Source organism: Cricetulus griseus (assembly GCF_003668045.3).
Source record: "Cricetulus griseus strain 17A/GY chromosome 1 unlocalized genomic scaffold, alternate assembly CriGri-PICRH-1.0 chr1_1, whole genome shotgun sequence".
NCBI lineage: Eukaryota > Metazoa > Chordata > Mammalia > Rodentia > Cricetidae > Cricetulus > Cricetulus griseus.
The window spans coordinates 224091227-224112808 of record NW_023276807.1 but is presented as its reverse complement, the minus strand read 5'-3'; the positions used below and the strand labels follow the sequence as shown (position 1 = coordinate 224112808).

Genomic DNA, 21582 nt, shown 5'->3' with positions numbered 1-21582 from the left:
AGGGGCCAAATTTCTATCAACTCCTTTGGCAGTTTTGCCACCACCAGTAAATTGGCCCATTTAGAAGGAGGAAATTAAAAGATGTCTCATGGCACAGAATTGAGTGGTAGGATAAAGGGATTTCCTGGCCCCAGAAAGCCTCGTTTGTAATAGTTGTACCCTACCTTCCATGTCTCCCATTCATCAGGTTACCTGAGGCAACAGGATGGAAATGGAAGGGCTGACATTCTTTTGCCATCTACACAGTTCTCCAGAGCATTTACACGGTTTATCTGTGGATGAAGCCACCGTGATGGTGCATTTTGAAGACAGTTTCTCTTTCCTTAGAACATCTTCCTGCAAAGCTACCAGCCCCTTGCTTGCTGGTTGGCCTGGGCTGACAGCCATGCCCTGCCCAGGGCCTGTCCACCTCTCTTAGATCCCTTGCTTTGTACTGTTTTTCCTTCTGCATGAGAACTGGACAGCACTAAACCTCCTCTGCCTAAAGGGATCCCCAGGACCCCAAGGCTGTAAGCCTTTGAACTGTAATACCTAGCCCACAGCCCTGTGAAGCTGCTGTGATCTTCAACTCTCATGTCTTTAAAAAGGAATTTGATGTTGAGTATTTTTAAAGGAAAGAAAGTTGCTAGTTTTTTTTTAATTATGTCTTTTGGTCAATTTATAATCTGTAGTTATTTTTTTTAAACCAGGAAAGATAAAACTTGAGGGGGGTTTGCATATCTTAAGCTAAATAAGATACACATGCATAGATTAAAAGCCTGAACTGAGAAGTCCTGAAGGAAAGAAGGAAAAAAAAAGGAAGATCCTTTGTTATAAAATGCTATTGCTTCTGTCATAATGAAGTGTGAACCCAGACCTGAAAGCTCCCCACTAAGCTCTCTGTGAAGGCAGGAAGGGTGGGCAGAGGCCTTTTCTTCAGTCAGTCACCACTGAGGCGCTCACCTGAAGTGTGGAAACTCCCTAGGCCCTGCCTTGGACAGGAAGAGCCTGTTTCAAGGCCCACCCTGGCAGGCAAACTGTTTACACAGCTTGTCTTAAACCCCTTACTGTGTGCACCCTGCTCCACTCAGGGTGCCCTGTAAATCCTTGAATTGGTATATTACTGCAAAAAGAGTTAAGAGGTTAAACATTCCATCTCCCACCCCCTTTATGCCCCATGCCAACCTGCCTCAGTCGCTAAGGTCTGTTTTCTTTTTCTTCAAATCTTCCATTTACCCTCACTTTTACAAGGGCAGAGAGAAACACTGGCCATTGTTCAAGGCCAACAGGAGATGTTTTAACCCAAGTTTAATTCAAGAGGACACCCGCATCTAAGGGGTCCTTCTTCCCTTGGCCTTTATGTGGTGCTCAGATATGGGAGAGGATGAGGTTGCAGGGACAGAATTCTTAGGAACCTTGTAGCCATTGCATCCAAAGTCATGCTGAGGTCTAGAAACAGATGAACTTGTCTGGCCCTCTCCAGACAGGGAGCAGAGAGCAGTGACCTACAGAACACTTGGAACTGTGTGACTAGATACTAAAAATAGCCACTGCCCCCGATCTTTCACTGACCCACCAGAGAAGAATTGGAACATTCCCTGGGAACCCCCAACCGTTTGGGTCTGTACACGTCCTGTTCCCATCTCCTTGACCTCAGCCATTCCGTCTTTTCCCCAGAGACTCTCCGGGAAGGCAGTTTCTGATCTATGAAGTTGTCATCAGAACTGCTGTTACCAGAAAGTTGGACGCCAGCTGCCCAGACAATAGAGGTACGGGTAATAGGGGTAGCTGGTGTACATGGAGACCAATGAGGTGCTGGATAGGCTGTCTTCTTTCAGGGCTGGCAAAGATAAAGGTGAGCTCTTCTCCAAGACTCCCAGGTCTTCTGCCAGTTGCTTTCGCTTAGTCTTATAGCGTCTATTCTGGAACCATATTTTCACTTGGGTCTCGGTGAGTTTGAGGTTCTTGGCCAGATGAGCCCTTTCAGGAGCAGACAGGTATTTTTGATGGCTGAACTTCCTCTCCAGCTCAATCACCTGAGTGTGAGAGAAAGCAGCCCTGGAGCGCTTCTGAGGCGGCTTGGGGACCTGGGGGGTGCTTGATAAGTCTCCTGGAGTGTGTTCACAGTCCAACAGATAAGTCTCAAAATGCCCATCTGGAGAAGAGCAGAGGGGGCAGGAGAAGAAAAAAAGTTACACGTTAGTCCAGAATTCAAATCACCTTTCTGCTTTTGGCCAGCGAACAAACAACCACTGTCCTCTTTTTTTTTTTTTTTTACACCCCCCCCCACGCCTGACTATGGAACTACCCCAAAGGAGAAATGAGTAGGTTTTTATACTATGAATTCGTTTCTAATAATCAGTGTGAACTAAGCGTAGGGCTTAGTGTTTTACAGTTAAACTTTCTGCTATGTTTTCTTATGTCATTGAAAACAGGAATCTGGATACGTGTGTGTAGCAGAGAGATGGGAGGCGCCAACAAGGAAACCGAGGCGTCACGGGGGGCATTTAAGTGGGTGACTAGGGCTTATGGAGATGAGCCTGGTGGCCTGGGCTGGTGGCCAGTTCATCTTCTATCCCAATCCTCTTTCTATAACAGAGGCTTAGTTACCTGCATAAGAAGTGATGGGGTGGGGGTGGGGCGACGGCAAAAGCCGACTCGACGTTATTTTAAAGACTTAAAGGAACATCCATAATTTTATAGCTCGTGGAATGGAAACGCAAAGGGAGCCTGGGGATGAGCTTGATTTATGAATATTCATGGGTCACTATTTGTTTATCGTTTAGTTCTAGTCGCCAGCGGTAACCGGCTGGAGTCGCTGGAAAAGAGTCAAGCAGATGGCAAAGTTGTTAGCAGCCCTCAAGACTGATGCCCAACGTGGCTCGGTGCCGAGGACGGTGAAGTCCTTCCGGTGGCCACGGGCCCCGCACGCCTGCATCCAGAGCTCGGGGCCACCCGCCTGGGAATAGTCTTCTTCAGTGTAGCGCGCCCACCTCTAGGTCTATTCTGCTTACCTGTCTCGGGTTCAGCCAGCGTCTCCGCGGGGCCGGGTCGGGTATTTGGCTGGTCCGCTAGAGCCACGCCGCGACCTCCTGCTTCCTCCGGGTCTGGTGCGCGGTCACTCCTCGGGTCCGACTGGCGCGGGTGCTGCGGGCTGCTCACGTGTCCCCCGCGCCGCTCCGCGCGGTCCCGCAAGATGTCCTGGATGAGGAAGGAGGTGAGCCGCTTGGACTGAGAAGGAGGCGCTGCCCAGGGACTGCGGCCACCCGCCTCCACCCGCGCCTCTCGGGGGTCTGCCGCCCTGAGCATCCCGCCTCCACTGCGCGCCGGCTTTGCTGGCCTCCGGCCGCGCGCACTTATACCCGTGGGGAGCGCCGCGCCGCCTGCCCATTGGCCGCGGGGACACGGCTGCGCCCGGATTGGTTGCCGCGGGCTCCAGGTGACCGCGAAGAGGCCAGTCCTGCCCCTGGTAGGCTCCAGAATCCTTCCTTGATGCGCCCTTAGCCTTCTCTGGTTTCCCTCTCACCATAGGTAGCTCAAGCCCTTTCCGTAGGCTGGCCACAAACCCCAAACGCTATGTGTAAGACCTGAGTGTAGTTCTCAGAAATGGCAAAGCGTCCTGGCCCATCGAGCTGAACAAGCGGGTCTCTACCACCTACCTTAATTGTTTAAATAACAAGAGAAATGGACAGCAGAATCAGATCTACTGAGTTTAAGGCTGTCCTAGGCCTGGCAGCCGGTACACTCCAGCCCCCACTGGATTCCCAGCGGGACACATCAGGACAACCAGCAAAAATCTCACAGGGAAGGTCAAAGTAGTATTGCGGTGTTACATTTACTGAGTTGACCACGCACTGTGACCCCAGGAAACAATATTCTTAAGAAATACTCACTCACTCAAGCCGGATGTGGGCAGCGCATGTCTTTAAATTCAGCGAAAGGAGGCAGAGACAGGCAGAACGCTGTGAGTTCCAACTCAGCCTGGCTTATATAGGGAGTTCCAGGCCAGCCAGCGCTACATAATGAGACCATGTCTTAAACACCACCACCACCACCACCACCACCACCACCACCACCACCACCACCACCACCCACGCACACACAAAAAACAACAACAAACAAACAAACCAAACAACCAACCAACCCCACAAAAACAAAACAAAACAAAAAACCTGAAAAAAAAGAGATGAACACTCAAGCGCAGGCTTCCTATCTATGTCACCTATAGTATGAACTATAAAAGGAATGGGCTAAAATAGTAACATTCAGTGAAAATTAGCAAAGCCTACTCTGGTGTTCTTTTGAATTACTTTATGCAATATGTGTCTACAGTGGTCTAAGGCATCTTCCACTCAGCTGGATCTGCTCAGAAGAGTCCGTTGTATATCTGGGGAGTAGGAAAGGGAACAGGTCATGGAGAATGCAGCAACTGCGGAGGACACTGAGAGGGGTAACCAAAAGGCCTTCAGAGAAGCTGGCTTTCCTCTTGCATTTTACCTAGATGTGTTATCTTTTAAGAATGTAAAAATACATAGCTTGAAATAGTTAGAGGTTCATAGGAAATTGCAAAAATAACAACTGCAATGTCCTTCGTGGTAGCATCTTATTTTATTTATTGCATGTGTATGTATTGTCTGGATAAATTACCCTCCCTCCCCGGCCCACAGGTAAATGCTGTTTCCCAGGGTTGTACTTTGGAGAGGTGCTTTGGACCTTTAAGAGCTGCAGTCAAATCAGAGGTCCTCAGGTCATGGAGGACATAAGGATTTTAGAACCCAGTTTCCACTCCTCTCCTGACCCCAGTGTGTGAATTCTCCCACTAGCCCATGTTCCTGTCATGTGTGCTGCCTTCATCTGAGGCCCCCAAGCCTCCGACTTGAATCTCTAGACTCACAAACTAAAATAATTGTCTATTTACCTAACTATTCTGCGTCTGGTATTTGGTTGCAGTGACAGAAACCTAATGCAGGAAGTCTCATTTCTCTGCCCATGAGTCCAGTTGCTGTGTCATGAGGTGAGTGATTTGATGGTTCGTTTGGATCACCAACTTGACCAAGGCATTAGTGAGGCTCGCCTTTAGGTGTACCTGTGAGGGTGTTTGCAGAGAAGGTTAACTGGGGTGAGGAAGGGCAGATATTTACCCTGAATGTAGCTCCATTTTTGTGGGTTAAGACAGAAAAAAAAAAGAGGGGAGAAGAGAGCAAGTTGTGTCTCTTGGCTGATTGAGAAGTGAACAAACAGCATCTTGCTCCTCCCACTATGACAGGCTACCTCCTCAAACCATGAACCAAAGGAAATCTTTTCCCCCTAAATTACTTCTGTTGGATATTTGGTTACAGCGGTCAGAAAAAAAAATGGCTGACACAGGAGGTGCGAAACAGAGCTCTTCCAGTTGTCTGTGACAACTGTTTCCACAAGCAGCAAGGGTCAGTTTCTCTGCATCCTCATCAGCATTTGTTTTTACTTCAGCCATTAACATATGTCCAGTGTTGTCTTATTTAAGCTTTAGTTTTGTATTTGCAGCTGATGGCTGATGATGTTGATATCAGCCAGGCACAGGTCTTCATTGATGAGTCAGTATAAAGTTCTAGTCGAAATAAATCCCAGATGGCTCAAGGATGTAAACACAAACAGGCACTTGGGGACACCTTTTAAAATCATGCTCATTAAAGAAATGCAAATCTGTCAGGTGGTGGTGCATGCCTTTAATCCCAGCACTTGGGAGGCATCTCTGTGAGTTCGAGACCAGCCTGGTCTACAAGAGCTAGTTCCAGGACAGCCTCCAAAGTCACAGAGAAACCCTGTCTTGAAAAAGCTGAGAGAGAGCGGTAGGGAGGGAGAGAAATGCAAATCAAGGGCTGGAGAGATAGTTCAGTGGTTAAGAGCGCTTACGGCTTTTGCAGATGACTGGAGTTCAATTCCTGACACATGTCAGGCAGTTGTAAATTGCCTGTGACACCAGCCTCAGGGGAGTCGATGCCTCTGACCTCTGTATGCACCTGCATGCACATACACACACATATGCAAATATACACATCTTTTTTAAAGTAAAAATCTTTTTTTATAAAAAAAAAAGAAGACATGCATATCAAAGCCACATTGATACACTCCTTTCTATCCATCAGACTGGGAAATAGTTGTTGTTGAAGTGCCATCCGGACTGTGAACTGCTGTGGACAGAGATAAACTGATCTGCATATTTGGATGGCAACTTCACAGTATCTCCTTACACTTAAATGAACATATCCTTCAACACAGCTATTTCAGCTTTTGCCCTGGAAACTCATAAATACACAAAGTCCTGACCTGGGAACCTGTTTTTCAGTCCAGTCACAGAGAATCAATTGTGTTTATAAAAAAGTAGCTACAAGTGATCCATATAATTTACAACCAGATGTAGATAACGAGCATATATTTATTCAGTAGGACAGCTGTGCCTGCTCAGTGACATGGAGGCAGGCTGAGAGAAGGAAGAGAAGGAGAGTTGAACAGGGTCTGTTTCTTTGTACTCATTTATAATTCTTAAAAATTACAAACCTGGGGCTGGAGAGATGGCTCAGAGGTTTAGAGCACTGACTGCTCTTCCAGAGGTCCTGAGTTCAATTCCCAGCAACCACATGGTGGCTCACAACCATCTGTTATGAGATCTGGTGCCCTTTTCTGGTGTGCAGATGTACATGGAAGCAGAATGTTGTATACATAATAAATAAATAAAATCTTAAAAAAGAAAAAATTACAAACCTGGTTGTTGGAGAGATGGCTCAGTAGTCAAGAGTGCTTGCTGCTCTTACGTAGGACCTGTGCTCAGTTCCCAGAACTCACATGAGTTGTCTTTACACCTGTCTGTAATCCAGTTCCTCAGAATCTGATACATACTTCTGGATCTGCAGGCACTCAGATATCATACACACACACACACACACACACACACACACACACACACACGGGGGGAGAGAGAGAGAGAGAGAGAGAGAGAGAGAGAGAGAGAGAGAGAGAGAGAGAGAGAGAATTTTTAAGATTTATAAACCTAGGGGCTGTAGGGATGGCTCAGTGGTTAAGAGTGCTCACACCTCTTCCAGAAGACCTAAGTTTGGCCCCTATCACTCACACTGGGTGCTTTACAACCACCTGTAACTCCATTACAGCATATATTTACACCTGTAAATAAAAAGTAAAAAGAAATCTTTTTATGAAATATTAATTTAAAACGTAGGGGTGGAATTGAAGCCGGCTCTCCTCCTGTGCCATGATCTCCCTGGGGTTCAGATGCCCCCATTGTGGGGAACCAGTGCAAAGCACTCTCTCATCATGCCATTTCCTTCCCTTCATGCTTTGTCCTTAGGTTCCACCGGCAGCTCATTTTATTCATTAGATATTTGTTTGCTGAGAAGAAACTGGTTCCTCCTACCTGTATCATCACTAACATCTAGCTTGGTTCTTGGCACACAACAAGCATTTATTGAAGGCTTACTATCTGGATATCCAACATCTGCTGCTACCAGGCATCATCTCCCTGGCTGGTAGAATTCTCCATTGTGTCCCAAGGCAAGTTACAGGAAGATAAGCTGGCTTCATCTCCTTGTTGTGATTGTGCAGTTTAAATGGAGTGAGAATGGCCAAGGGCAACAAAGAAGCCATGAGAGACTGTGGGAGGCACAATAATTGGCACCCACAGAGGTCCATCTATGGGTCCCTTAATCTGTGGATGTTCTCTGCAGATGACAATAGCCAGGCTACAGGTGGAATTAAAGTTGCTATTGAGCTAGTCCTGAAGTAGAGCAATGATTCGGGAATGTAAGATGAAGTAGGTAGGGCAGGCAGTCAGAAGAGAACACAGGGCATCTGCAACAAGGGTAGAGCACTGGGAGGTGAGAGAGTCTACTGGCCATTGTTAGATTTGAAGGAGAAGAAGGCCATTGGTCAAGGAATATAGTAGCCACTAGAAGCTGAAGAAATGGCCTGTGGCCTGCAGAGATCCAGTTGGGACTTTTGACTTCTCAGATAATCCATATGTGCTGTTTATTGGATTGATTCGAACTTCAGGTCCTTTTTCTTTCCTTTCTTTCTTTTTTTTTTTTAAAATTGAAGCATATGTTTAGATGCACGGTGCTAGCCTTTCATTGGAACTGCCTTTATTTGTTGTCTTTCAGCCTTTAGTCATATTAAATCCCTGAATCCACTGAACATTTTAGAAATGATCTCATTAGATGCTAGAGATAGAAGGCACACTGGAGACGTCAACTTGTTTTGTCCCTGTGCCAAAACCTCTGGTTTGCAGAGTTTATAAAGTCTAAACAGGCATGGAGTCTCATGAAGCCCCAGATCAATGCTTTTAAACCCTGCCTGCATTATGTCCATCCTTCTGTCCACCCCCAACAGCATGCAGTTTCATCTTCCACTGAGGTGGCACACACAGGGCTGACAGAATTGTCCTGTGCACGTCATCATTTTTATTAAGTGTAGGACACACAACCACAGAAATGACTGTTACCAGGAAAACATTTGTATACTCAGATCCTTAGGCTCAGGAAACAGCATCATGCTGGCAAGAGGCAGACAGGGCGCATAGAAAGCCAGATCTTTATAGTGGTTTACATGGGCAAGAAGGGGAGAGGCAGGGCGCCAGTCCTGCAGACTTAAGATAACTGGAATCATTTGGCAGCCTGTGGCTGTGACCCTGGTTGTATGCTGCCAGAATGTGAGGTGGCTTGGGCCAGAGAGTGTACTGGCTTAGTTTATGAGAGGTGAAGTGTTTGAGACAATGGACTTGATTCTGGTTGACAGGAATTTGCCAGCCCTGGGCAGTGCCATCCTTCCTCTGCAGAGCCCCAGGTCAAACTATCATAAAACACAGGACGTAATCTTTTCTTAAAGCCTGATGTGTATTGCCCAGCAGGATGGCCCAGTAGGTAAATGTATTTGTTGTGCAAGCCTGGTGATCTGAGAGCCTGGAACCCATTTAAAGGTGGAAGGGGAGAATCATTTTCATAGAAGTGTCCTCTGACATGCACACATGCACTCACAACAAAAACGGAAAAAGCATGCTGGGTGCCTCTTGTGTCACTAGATAACATCATTTTCACAGCACACATTTTCCTGTTAAAATACCTTTCAGGACCTCTGGATTCAGTTTCCTGCACATGCACTGAGTTGGGATTTGTTCTTGGGAGCTCCTTTGCTCATTCAGAGAGACTAAAAAGGGAAAAAGCAGGAAGAGGAGGGATCCTGGGAGAGAGGACCGAGACAAGCCATGAGGGAGCACTCTCAGAGGATCATACTAAAGCAGGAGTGGAGGATCAAGGCTGCCTTCAGGCTGCCTGAGAAATGCCCAGCCCGGGACATGCTATCTTCTTTCCCCTTTTAGTATCCCTACTTCAGACCTCTGTTCCTGTCCCCAGTCCTCACTGAGAGAGGATATGCTGTGATGTTTCTCTCAGCAGAGACCCTATCTTCTTCAACATTAAAAAAAATTCTTCTTTCACTGTGCTGCCACACCCCCTGATTTTTTTTTTCACATCCTGGAGTGGGGTGGAGGCAGAGAACATTTTCCTGGGATTCTTGGATGCTCAGCAATATAAGCGTTGAGACTTGTCCCTTTGTTATTTGGGGGGGCTGAACTGGAACACTAAATTTTGGGTTCTGCTTCTACTAAAACATTCTTTTACATTAGCATTGAGAGAAGTAAGACTTACAGTTTTAGAGCTGCAAAGCCCGAGACCCCAAGATTTAGGGGTTCAGTTGCGATGACTTCTTGCTTATTCATAACAAGGCAGATCATATTGAGAGAAAGATAAGGAGAAAAAGATGGAGGGAAGGAGCTACCAACCACCCTTATCCAATCAGGAACCCACTTTTCCATTAACTGTGTTAGCCAATCCCTAAGGACTTATAGAACCTTGTCCTTTCTAAAATTCTCACCTCTTTATATATATACCATGCCAATGACCTTTCAACATGAGGATCTGAAGAGACATCTAAACCACGGTACCTCAAGAGGACAGAGATAGGACCCTGGCCTCTTACAGCAACCTGTCTCAGAATCCAGATCCTTATTAGACAATGGATTTCTCCTCAGCAGACCTAGGTGGGCATTATGAGTCTTCATTTCTAAAAAGCTTTTAAGCAAGACCCTGGGACCCCCCCACCTGTAACCAGTGGAAGCTGAGATCTCTGAGCAGTTAGGGAGAGAGGATATGACGTGACTGTGTGTGTGTGTGTGTGTGTGTGTGTGTGTGTGTGTGTGTGTGTGTGTGTGTGTAGTACACTCATGATGCGGTCCAGACTTTCCACATGCCTGGACTCTTAACCTCACTCCTATCCTCACTCCTACCCAGGCTTCCTATCTCACACCTGCCCAAAAGCTCCTCTCCCTCTATCCCAAGACTTTGTGAACCTCCAAGTGCCTGGGATTGCAGCTGTGCCCACCAGCTTTCCCTGAACACGTCTCTGCATGGCCCAGGGGGTCAAGCTTTGGAGAACTTTAGTGGGCAGATAACATCAACCTCATGATGCCTCTCGTCTCATCCATGCTCAACACCCAAGGAAAGTAATGGAGAAGATTTATTAAGCAATAGGAGCCTAAGAGTATTTTGCTAATAGTGTTCTGGTCACCAGCTTCCCCCTCCTCTGTCTCCCCCTCTGCAGCTGCTGGGCTGTATCTGCAGAAGTAGCCCCAGTCTCTGACTGGGTGGCCACTCCTAATCTGTTCAACAGCTTAGCAGAGGTCCTCACCTGGGAGACACATTGGGGATGTTTATCTAGGGGAGGGGCCTTTGACCTTCCCCCAGCACTGACCACCCCTGGCAACTCGATACCTTCCCTCTGCCACTCTCGGTTGCTCTGACAGTCTCCCATGACACTGAGTTGTCAGAGCCTTGATTGCCCTAAAATGATGGTAGCAATCTTCAGAGGGAAGGTGGCCATCTGAGAAGATGGCAGAGCTGGTTCTAAGACCTGAGATTCGGATATGGGGCAATGACTGTGTGGCTCTCCAGAAAGTTCTACTCTCCTTGAACTAGACAGACCCTATGGAATCCATGAGAGTATCTGAAAAGAAAAGTAATTTGTTCTGGGATTGCATTGTCCAACAGGTATTTCCCCAAAGTCCACTTTGGATGGTACAGCTTTGGCTCACAGTTATGGGAACTGCTAGCAATGAGGTGGTGTTGTGCCTGGGTCAAGGCTTGGCATTCCCAGTGACAGCAGTAGGACTGGCTGGGCCTGGATGGTGTTTGGACAGCTTGTATGGGAAGTGGCCACCCAGCGTTGGGGTTGGGTGGAAGGGCAGACCCTTGAGACCACCCAATATCAGTGGCCAGGGCCTGCAAGGCTTTAGGGCAGAGGACACCTTGCATTCTGGTCATGTGTTTATCCAAGCACTCCTCCCCCACAGGGAGCTGGAGAGAGGAGAATGGAGAAGAAGAAGAAAGGCACGGATGTAGACAGTAAGTGTGCAAGATTCCTATTTACACACAGAGACAAAGATAGGAGACTCAGTACATCATTTTGGAAGTAGGGAAACAGGTTCTGAGAGACTTGTCTGAAATCACACACCAGTGGCTACGTCAGAACTTAGCTGTCAACACACAGGCCAGCTTTATTTATGTCCTCTAAAATAGTCTTTGTTTTGTTGCTTTTATTGTTTTAAACCAAAATGGTTTTTTTTTTCTGTTTGTTCATCTTTTGTGTTGTGTTGTTAGACAGGATGTCACAAAACCCAGGCTGTCTTTGAACTTGCTCTGTAGCTGATTTTGAGCTGACCCTCTTGTCTCCACCTCCAGAATGCTGGGATTACAGGCAAGAACCATCATACCTGCCTCAAATGTTCTCCAAAGAGAAAGACAGAGAGGAGGAGGGAGGAGGGACAAGGAAGCTGAAAAAGGCAAAGATAATTGCTAGCATTTAATTTGTTTGGTTTTTTTTTTTTTACCTTTTTTTTTTGAGGGGAATAAGTAGTAAAATTTTGGGACTAGATAGATGGCACAGTGGTTAAGTGTGCTTGCCATTCTTCTAGAGGACCTGAAGTTTAGTTCCCAGCACACATGGGCATCTTCTAACTGCCTGGAACTCCAGCTCCAGGGCATCTGGCCTCAGAGAGCATCCCCAACATGGCAGAGGCTTACAGACATACACAAAGAAGTAAAATACTGCAGTCTCAGCTAAAGCTTGAGTTTTTCTCAGCTTGTCAGTAGTTTTTTTTAAGTGTGTGTGTGGGGGGGTTGCACACACACCATAACAACTTTGAGTTTCTGAGTTTGAGCTCAGGTCTTCATGTTGGTGCAGTGAGCAGCTTCCATGCTGAGTCAATGGCAACTGGGTGTGGTTTGAATTGGTCCATATGTGTGGGAAGACTGGTGCTCAGCATGGCAGTGGTGGGGTGGGGGTGTTAAGAGGTGGCAGGTCACTGGGTCATCCTTTCAAAACAGTGAACACCGGTCTTCTAGAGTTTGCTCCTGGGAGGGAGGTTATGACAAGCAAGTGACCCCCACCACCACACACACAGTTTGGCTTCCTCTCTTACTATAGGCTCCTACCATGTGGCCATCAGTCTCATGATGCAGCCAAGGTAGGGCCTTGCCAGGGCAAAGGGCCTACCTGCTGTTGGATTTATTACTTTAAAAATGTGAGCTTAAAAAAAAATGTGAGCTTAATAAACTTTGTTTTGCACCATTTGGTCTCAGGCATTTTGCTACAGAATTGAAGAAACCAAATAGTTCAGCTGCTTCTTGGTGATAGACTTAAGACAAACTCAATTGACTCAATGATATCCATTCTCAAAGCATCCTAAACTCAGGGGAAGTGAGGCAGGCTGAGCCCAGAACAGGCCAACGGGAAGGGCTTGGTAGGAAGACCCTCTCCCTTGAAGTGCTTTTGAGACTGGAAAAGAGGGGAGTAGGAGGACAGAGTCATTTGCAACATAAACCTTTAATCCTAGCACAGAGGAGGCAGAGGTGGACTGATCTCTGAGTTTGAAGCCCACCTGCTCCAGATAGTGAGTTCTATTCTGAACTTGGTTTTCAGCAGTTTTATTTTTGCTGGTTTTGGTGGTACCAGCATGTAGTCTCGGAATTTAAGAAGCTGAGGCAGGAGGTTCATGAGTTCAAGAGCAGCATGGACCATTGTCTCAAAACAAGCAAGCCAACAACAGACACAAACAAGAATGAAAACCAGCTATATCTTAGACTAAATGTCCACACTTTGACCTGGACAGAAGACCTACAAACAAGTGGCTGTATAGTCTGTCTGACACATTTATAAGGGCGACCTTGGGCAAATCCTTCAGCTTCCTTAATTTAGTCAACTGTGACGATCTTTTTCTCACGTAACAGTTACTTCTGACTGGAGGGCACTCGCGCCCGCTTCAGCACCCAGTGTTTTCCCTAGGAACTGTAGTGCCTATGGGATTCTGTGTTTGCTGATCGCACTCAGCCACCAGGACAGGGGTGGATTTCACCTGACTAAGAAGAATCCGAAATGCTGCTCACAACAAAACCGGGAGGCTTTGGTGGAGGTTCCAGGAATGCGGGGCAGTCTCTCGTTCCCTGGAGAAAAATGGGAGCAATGGCGTCCTCTGGTGGTCATTCAAAGCTCTGCATGCGCTGTCAATTTCCTTACTTCCAAAGAATGTTGACCTTATATGTGACCCTTCCACGCAAGTTTGGGAGACTGATTCTCAACACAGGTGTCCCTGATAGGGAACCCGAGTCTCGTGAGCATTTGAGATGTCCTATATATGTCAGACATCTGGAAGAGTCAATACTTCCTTATTCATCGGACTTTATCCATGAGGCTGTGAGGCTGACACCATGTTGAGTCAGAAAGTAGGCACCAGATGTACAACCTTGGCAAAATGACTGCATGGGCTTGGACATTACCCTAAAAGTCAGGACCAGCATCTTTCAATGATAGTGGGAAGCCTCGGGGCCTAATGAAAAGAAGTGGATGTAGACACCTCAATCTGGGCTTTTGCGTGTTGACTGGGTACACTTTTAATCATCTTTAGCTTGAGTCTGCTAATTTGGGAGCTTGTGTCTTTCACCCTAAGTCCTTGGTTTCTGTGCAGTTTATGCCCTGTGTTGCCCGAGCCCCTTCTCTTTCCAGGTATCTTGCTTTATTTTGTAAGTATCTTTTGTGCTCAGGTTTGTTGCTTTTCTAAAGACACGCCTACATTCTTTGTCCATAAAGATACCTACCTGTTCAGTTACTGTAACAACAGCCGCCATACCAGTGGCTTTTTGTTGTTGTTGTTTGTTTGTTTTTTCGAGACAGGGTTTCTCCGTGTAGCTTTGGAGCCCATCTTGGCACTCACGCTGGAAACCAGGCTGGCCTCGAACTCACAGAGATCTGCCTGCCTCTGCCTCCGAGTGCTGGGATTAAAGGTGTGCACCACCAACACCCGCCCGGCCAGCAGTGGCTTTTTTTAAAAAGCCTCTCAGGTAGCAGTTGGGGCGCTAAGTGGATAAAAAGCTGATACAATTGTGAGGTGTTAAGTATTAGGCTCCTCCCATTGAATTACTCTTTTAGCATTTAGCATCATTGCTGCTGCTCCTGCCTTCTCATCAGGGTTCCTTCCAGTCACAGGAAGAGGACAGGAGACCCCTTCCACTGAAGCCTGTCTCCTGGAAGGTGTTCCCGTTATTTCCACAGACATCTTTTAAGTCAGAGCTTTGTGCTTGACCACTGCCACCTGCGCAGGAGGCTGGGAAAACACCACCTTCAGCTGACAGGAGGTGTGCTAGACTAAAACTGGAGGCTCAATTGCTGAAGAAGGAAGGAGGAGAGAAATAGTGGATGCTAGCCAGATCCCTCTGCCACGTGTGCCTCCACCCCCAAGTGCCTATCTAGGAGCCAGTGTCACCAGTGAAGTGATTATAGTGTTTGCTCCAGCTAGAGTTAAGTGTATACTTCCCCATTCATGGGGAAGCATCTTTTACAGCATCTTTTCTTACCAGCTTCCTCAGCATCTTGAGAACAGGACTCTGTTTGATGCACTCTCGTCTTTCTCGTTGTTCTATCCCCTTTCTTGGTAGAGCAAAAAGTATGTTACATTTAGCAATGGGTCCCTTGTGGATACCTGAGTGTGTTTATGTGGGTGCCCTTACATGTACGGATGCCAGTGCACGTGTGTGAAGGCTAGAGTCAATGCCAAGTGTCTGCTTTAGTCACTCTCAACTTTGTTTTCAGTCGGGACCTTACACTGAAGCTGGTGTCCCTTCATTCACCTTGGCTGGTTGGCTGGTGAGCTCCAGGAACTTGGCTGTGTCCTCTACTCCCAGCACTCAGGTTACAGATTTATGCCACCATACCGGCTTCCTGTAGTTGTTGGGTCTCTGAACTCAGGTTCTTGTGCTGGTACGGCAGGTGCTTTGCCCACTGAAACAAAATGCCAGCCCTAAAGGGTATTTTTGAATGAGACCAGTCTTAGCCTCCTTCCCTGTGATCTCAGTGGAATGTTCCTTGGCTCTTGCTATCTGAACTTCACCAACAGGAGAGACTTTCTTCCTCTCTATGGCTGTGGCCCCTGGATGACGCAAACTCTTAATGTCCCTGCTACTGGGACTCAAACAACCTCCCCTGGGAGTCAGATGGCTATCACAACAAGAAAGGGAGTTCTATAGGATTCTGACTCCCCAAGTCAAAGCCTGAAAACCTTGTGAGGATATGTAAGAAACCTAAACAGCAACAACTCACTTCTTTTTTTAAATTTTTTTAAAATTTGGATTAGAAACAAGATTGTTCTACGTGTCAATCCCAGTTCTCTCTCCCTCCCCTCTTCCCCTACCATGCCCCCCCAACTAAAACCCTACCTATCACATAGCCTTTCTGCTCCCCAGGAGGGTGAGGCCCTCCATAGGGGGTCTTCAGAGACTGTCATATCCTTTGGGATAGGGCCTAGACCCATCCCTGTGTGTCTTAGCTCAGGGAGTATCCCTCTATGTGGAATGGGCTCCCAAAGTCCACACCTATGCTAGGGATAAGTATTGATCTTATCTTCAGGAGGCCCATGGATTTCCGAGGTCTCCTCACTGACACCCACTTTCCTGGAGTCTGGATCAGTCCCATGCTGGTTTCCCAGCTATTAGTCTGGAGACCAAGAATTCCCCATTGTTCAGGTCAGCTGTTTCTGTGTGTTTTGCCAGCCTGGTCTGGACCCCTTTGCTCATCACTCGTCCTTCTCTGCAACTGGATTCCAGTTCAGTTCAGTGATTAGCTGTGGGTAACAACTCACTTCTTGATCCATGTGACAATAAGTAAATAGAACCCAGAGTCCCTGGATAGGCCTAGGATGGAGATACACTGCCCAGACCAGATCTTCTTTCTTTAGAAAAGACAGACATCAGACATGAGTCTCAGGGCTCTGAGAACAGTCCAGACACTGAGACAGGCTTCCCTGGGGACTGTGGAGATGAGGTCTGGGAGGGGGGGGGTATGGAAGGACAGCAAGCAGGAGCCATGATGAAAAGTTTGGCTCTCTAAAGGCCTTGCTTAATATTCCATTATCCTGGGCCACAGGTTTCAGGTAATTAAGCTGGGCTGGTGACAGGAGGAGGCAGAAGTCACCGAGGCATGGTGGGGAGGAGGCAGGCTGGCCTGAGACCAGTTTCAAAGGCCAGCCCCTGAGACTGAGACAGCTCTCTGAGGCTCCCGCAAGCTGCTGGGTGGATCTTGTTCTCCCTTACCCTGGAATCTGGACAGCATCACCAAGATCTACCTTTCTTTCCCTCGGGTTGATGCTGAGGGTTGGGAGGTGCTAGATGGGCCTAAATTGAATCTGGAGGAAGGGAGAGCTCCCCAGCCACCCAAACACACACCTTCAGCTATCTCCTGGCTGTTAAAGAGGAGAAGGAACTTGGTGGGGGGTGGGGCTGAAAATTCCCACTTGCTGGCCACTGAATGTAGGATCTTCGTCCCTGGAGGTTCAGAATACACAGAGATGTATACAAAGATGGGAGAAGAATGGAAAAAATCTTCAAATGTCGCTTGCCCTGGCACCTGGAGGTGCAGTGGTACCATTCCCATCCAATGCCACCCTACCCTCTCTGTACTTTTTATCTTAAGTGTACTAGGGTTCGACCTGCACGTATATATGCATGTCACATGTGTGCCTGGTGCTTACAGAAGTCATAAAAGGGCATTGGATCCCCTGAAACTGAAGTTAAAAATGGCTGTGGGGGCGTTAGAAAATGAACAAGGGTCTTCTGCAAGAGCAGCAAGAGCTCTTAACAGTTGATCATCTCTTCAACCACTCTGTGCTAACAACAACAGTAACACTAACAAAACACCAAAGAAACTCAAAAGAAAACAGGGTCTCATGTATCCCAAACTGGCCTCTCACTCACTAGATAGTCAAGGATTACTACAAAGTCTTGAACTTTTGATCTTGTGTCTTCTGAGTGATGAGATTACACGTAGGCTTGAGCCACCATGCCTTCCTTATGCGGTACTGGGGATTGAACCCAGGGCTCAACGCATGTTAGGTGAGTACCCAGTCACACCCCCAGCCTTGGCCCTTTAACATTATATATAATCCTTTAACTTTAGTTCTTGGTTTTCATTTTCTTAATGGATACTGGATGGTTGACCACACAGGACCTCACCCATCCCCCACTAAGCTCACCCCTAGACCTTATTTATTCCCCTTTGATGCTTTCCAAAAATCCATCTTCTGTAGTTTTTACTTGTAGCATAGAGGGAAAAAAAAGTCACATGATAGTTACGGTGTTGGTAGGAAATTTTCAAAGTAGCTACTCACAAAGCCACGGGACCAAGAACAGAGGGTAGGGGCGTAGTTACAGTTGTTGATAGCTCACAGTGTGATGGTCACCTTTGGGACTCTGACACACATCTTCTTGGATGGGAAAAGTCATCCTTCAGGGTCTTTGTGAAATTGGTTCTAGGGCACCCCCCCCCTTAGATGCCAAAATCCATAGATGTCAGGTCTTTTTATTAAAGCAGCCCAGTGTTTGCACAGACACCCCTCCAATCACACATACCATTCTGTATCTGCTAGGTGTCTCTAGGTGACCAAGGGTACTCATTACAATACTTAAGATACCACTTCATATGTAGAGAGTGAACACAGTATTTAAGGAAAGGCAATTCTCAGTTTTTGGAACTGTTGGAGTTTTTCCAAGTATTTAAAAAAGTACCTAAAATTGTTTGAATCTGTGAATAGAGAGGGGTCAGCTTGCCTATATCTGATGGAGAAGGCGAATCCTGCGTGAGACGACGAAGTAGTTACAAGGGTAGAACAGTGGTGGGTGGGTATTTACTCTAGCAATAGAAACCTAGCACGGGGTTGTGTCTCAGTGGCAGAGCACTTGCCTGGCATGCGTGTGGTCCTAGGTTTATCCATAATCACACACACACACACACACACACACACACACACACACACACACACACGAGAGAGAGAGAGAGAGAGAGAGAGAGAGACAGAGAGAGAGACAGAGACAGAGACAGACAGAGACAGACAGACAGAGACCAGAGACAGAGCAAGAGAAAGACACAGACAAATAGTCATACATACGCACACACACAAATATAGTCATACACACACACACACACACCTGCTCACAAATGAGTAGAAGCCTACCAGCAGGTAGATCATTGCCCAGTTACAATAGCAAGAAGAGACAAACCTCAGCTGTAGATCACAGCTACGCTCATGAGAAATGGAACCACTAAAGCAGTGTTACTGTCCCAGCTATACATGACCTACACTGTCAGTTAACACACTCATTAAAGTACATACACCTAGTGCCTTCTAACGCAGCACATCAACCGACCTAAGTTACATGCAACAGCCTGGACAAATCCCCACTCACATGGAATAAAGGAGGCCAGTCACAAAAGAATCCATGCAGGCTGATCCCTGGTACCCTTCCAAACCAGACACGATTAAATCATAGCTAAGGAAGCATCCGCACAACCAGGTCCATAATAAGAAACCTGAAAATCTTTATCTAAGCGCTGGGACCACCTCTGGGGGATGGGTGGGGGTAAGAGGAGGGGGTTGCGTTTTGGGAGGATGTGGGGAGCAGAGCTGCAGGAGGGCAGGCACCGATGCTTGAGTGGGTGACTGTGAATTGCTGACAGAATCTGTTCACTTTGCAAGTGTCATTTAAACAGTGTCTAGATGTTTTATGTAGCATTCTGGACATCACACCTATAGATTTCCTAGTTTTAAAAGTGAAAGGATGCGTGAAACACAGAGAGCCACGCAAAGTTAGAAGGGTGGCCCCAGAGTTCTAGCTTCTTAATGTTACAGATGGAGAGACCAAGCACAGAGAGGTTAGAAGGCTGACTCAAGGTCCCAGAGCATGCTCCTAATTAAACTAGGGCCACCCCTCTGAAGGGGAGGGCCGAGGGGCACTGATTTTAAAACCCCATCCCCTTCTTTTCCAGCAAAGGAAAAGAGCCAGTCATTGAGCCGATTGATATAAGGAGGGCATATGAATGCTGGTAATTCTAGATACTTTCTAAAATGGAAGTTTTAAAAGATTAAAATATACCTTCCAACTCAGAATGATGAGGGTGATGGTGGTGGTGGGGTGACGATGATGATGATAACATTACAAAAGTAAATGCCTCAAGTCTCCCTGTCTAGACTCTATTTGGTACACAGCCTGGGAACCAGTGGGCTTAAGGGGTGGGGGGATGGGCTGGGAGATGAAGGATCAGGAGCCACAAAGTCTGCAAATGTGTTGACTCACCCACCTGGTCTAGGTGAAGCCCCTGGGCCTGGGACAGTCAGGACAGGAACCTCTGCTATCTCTGAGAGCTTTTTTGTTTTGTTTAGAGGTCAATTACTTCCCATTTGGGGGACTTGTGAACATTAAGAGGTGACTGGAGTGATGGGTCTGAAGGATGCAGATAAGGCTGCTTACAGAGTGGTTCCCTCCCCAGTAAAAGCCCCGTGAGGATAAGTGAGGGACTCACAGAGCAGGCAGCTTTTAGCACTGGACAGATTACCGGGAAGACAGACAGCTGGGGGTTGGGGACTTCCAAGGCTGGGTGTGAGTGGGGTGCTTTTCACAGCAGCTGTTGGGCACAGAGGGGAGAGGCAGAAGAGAATTTTCCTTGTTCCTGTTTCCTTAAGAAATCTTTGGTGTTCTGGGAAACCCAGACTTACTGTCAGGAATTCCCTTTGGGATGAGCTTGAATGGTTTCTGTCATTGTTACTGTTTTTATGTTTGAGGTTAGTCAAACAGGGGTGTCACAACAATCTGGGGTGGGGGGCAGTGTAACAAAAGATGAAGGTCCATAAGGCTGTGTGTCCTATGCCTTCCTCAAGCTTCATTGTCTCAAGCTTGGTTGCGACATGGTCCCATGGTACATTTTTGAAAGAAAGGGGAGGCCACTCAATGGAACTTCAGTGAATTGCCTGTAACTCCCAGACTCCCAAATGCAAACCTTGATATGTGGCTCAGACCCCTGGAACAGGACTGTGGCCCTCGTATTGGAACCTCTGCTTGTCTCCATAGCACAGACATGGACCTCTGCCGGAGAAACAGAGTTCTCCCCACACTCATCACCAAAGCCACCCACCTCTCTCCACAGTGTCCCTTTACATCATCCCCAGCTGGGTTTTCTTCCTGGAGCTTTTGCTGTCCTGACACACAGTATACACTACCCTCTATTTTCAGACACCTTTCTCGAATTGCCTTTCCCTAGTTTAGATAATAAAGCCCTGAAGGATGGCAGCCATATCTCATTTGCTCTTGTGCCCCTATTGGGAAGGAGCAGACATGACGACCCAGCATGGCAGACCTGAGCCTGCCTGCCTGTCACTCAGAGAGCCCCCATCCACTTGGCTTTCTTCCCAGCTTTCCCCTAGGTTGCATGGCCTAGGGCTAACTTGGCTTAATCCAGGAGTCAGGACCTATCCAGAACACAGCACTCTGTTGCTTCTATGACTTTTCTAGGCCAGAAGGGCAGGAAAGGGGAAAGGCATAACATTTAAATTTCTTACTGTTCCAAAGATCTAGAATGCAATGTTATCTGGGGTAAGGCCTGTTCAAGGGAGCTTCTGGGGGGGAACTTCCAAGGAAAACCTGATAGGCTTCAGTAGCAACATTGGATTGAAAGATGTCTATCCTGATGTAGCATTAGCGTCCAAATGTCCCCTCCTTTGATAACCACACCCTTCAAAGGGAGAGTTAGGAGACTCCTCTGATGAGTCTCACAGTATAGAAAGTTTAGCTGAGTCTTTAGCTTAGTTTAGTTGAGGACATCTCTTATTGAGATTTTCAAATCTGAAATACACGTACTTTTTAAAAATTTTATTTAGGCAGGGTCTCATGTTGCTCAGGCAGGACTGCACTGCTTCATAGCCAATGATAGCCCGTTGCCTCTGTTTCTGTTTCCACCTCCAGAGCTGGAGTTAGAAGCCTGCATCACTGCACTCAGGTTCTGCAGTGGTGGTGGATCCAGCTCAGGGTCTTCCACACACAGAGCTAGCCCTCTACCAATCAAGCCACATCTCATTATTCCATACTTTTGTCTTTTAAGTCCCACGGGCACAACATTAATTACAGGGCACTGATGCACTTCTAAATATAATTTATTAACAGCGAAGAAATGAAAAATAAGAGGAAGAGA

At 47.0% G+C, this 21582-nt stretch overlaps 1 protein-coding gene across 1 annotated transcript; it reads right to left on the bottom strand.

Moving 5' to 3' along the window:
• Positions 1–1709: 1709 nt before the first annotated feature.
• Nkx3-1 (NK3 homeobox 1) lies at positions 1710–3288 on the bottom strand. Its single transcript, XM_027390031.2, has 2 exons — positions 2994–3288; positions 1710–2134 (listed from the first exon to the last, which is right to left on the bottom strand). Exons 1-2 carry the CDS (start codon positions 3286–3288, stop codon positions 1710–1712), a joined length of 720 nt encoding a protein of 239 aa, XP_027245832.1.
• Between the last annotated feature and the right edge of the window lie 18294 nt (positions 3289–21582).

What these genes read in the sequence shown, in the direction of transcription:
- Nkx3-1 (XM_027390031.2), bottom strand. Translation starts at nt 3,288, where the DNA reads ATGCTCAGGGCGGCAGACCCCCGAGAGGCGCGGGTGGAGGCGGGTGGC. An exon ending in GCTGGCTGAACCCGAGACAG is followed by an intron (nt 2,135 to 2,993) that starts GTAAGCAGAATA and finishes GCTCTTCTCCAG; the next exon opens with ATGGGCATTTTGAGACTTAT.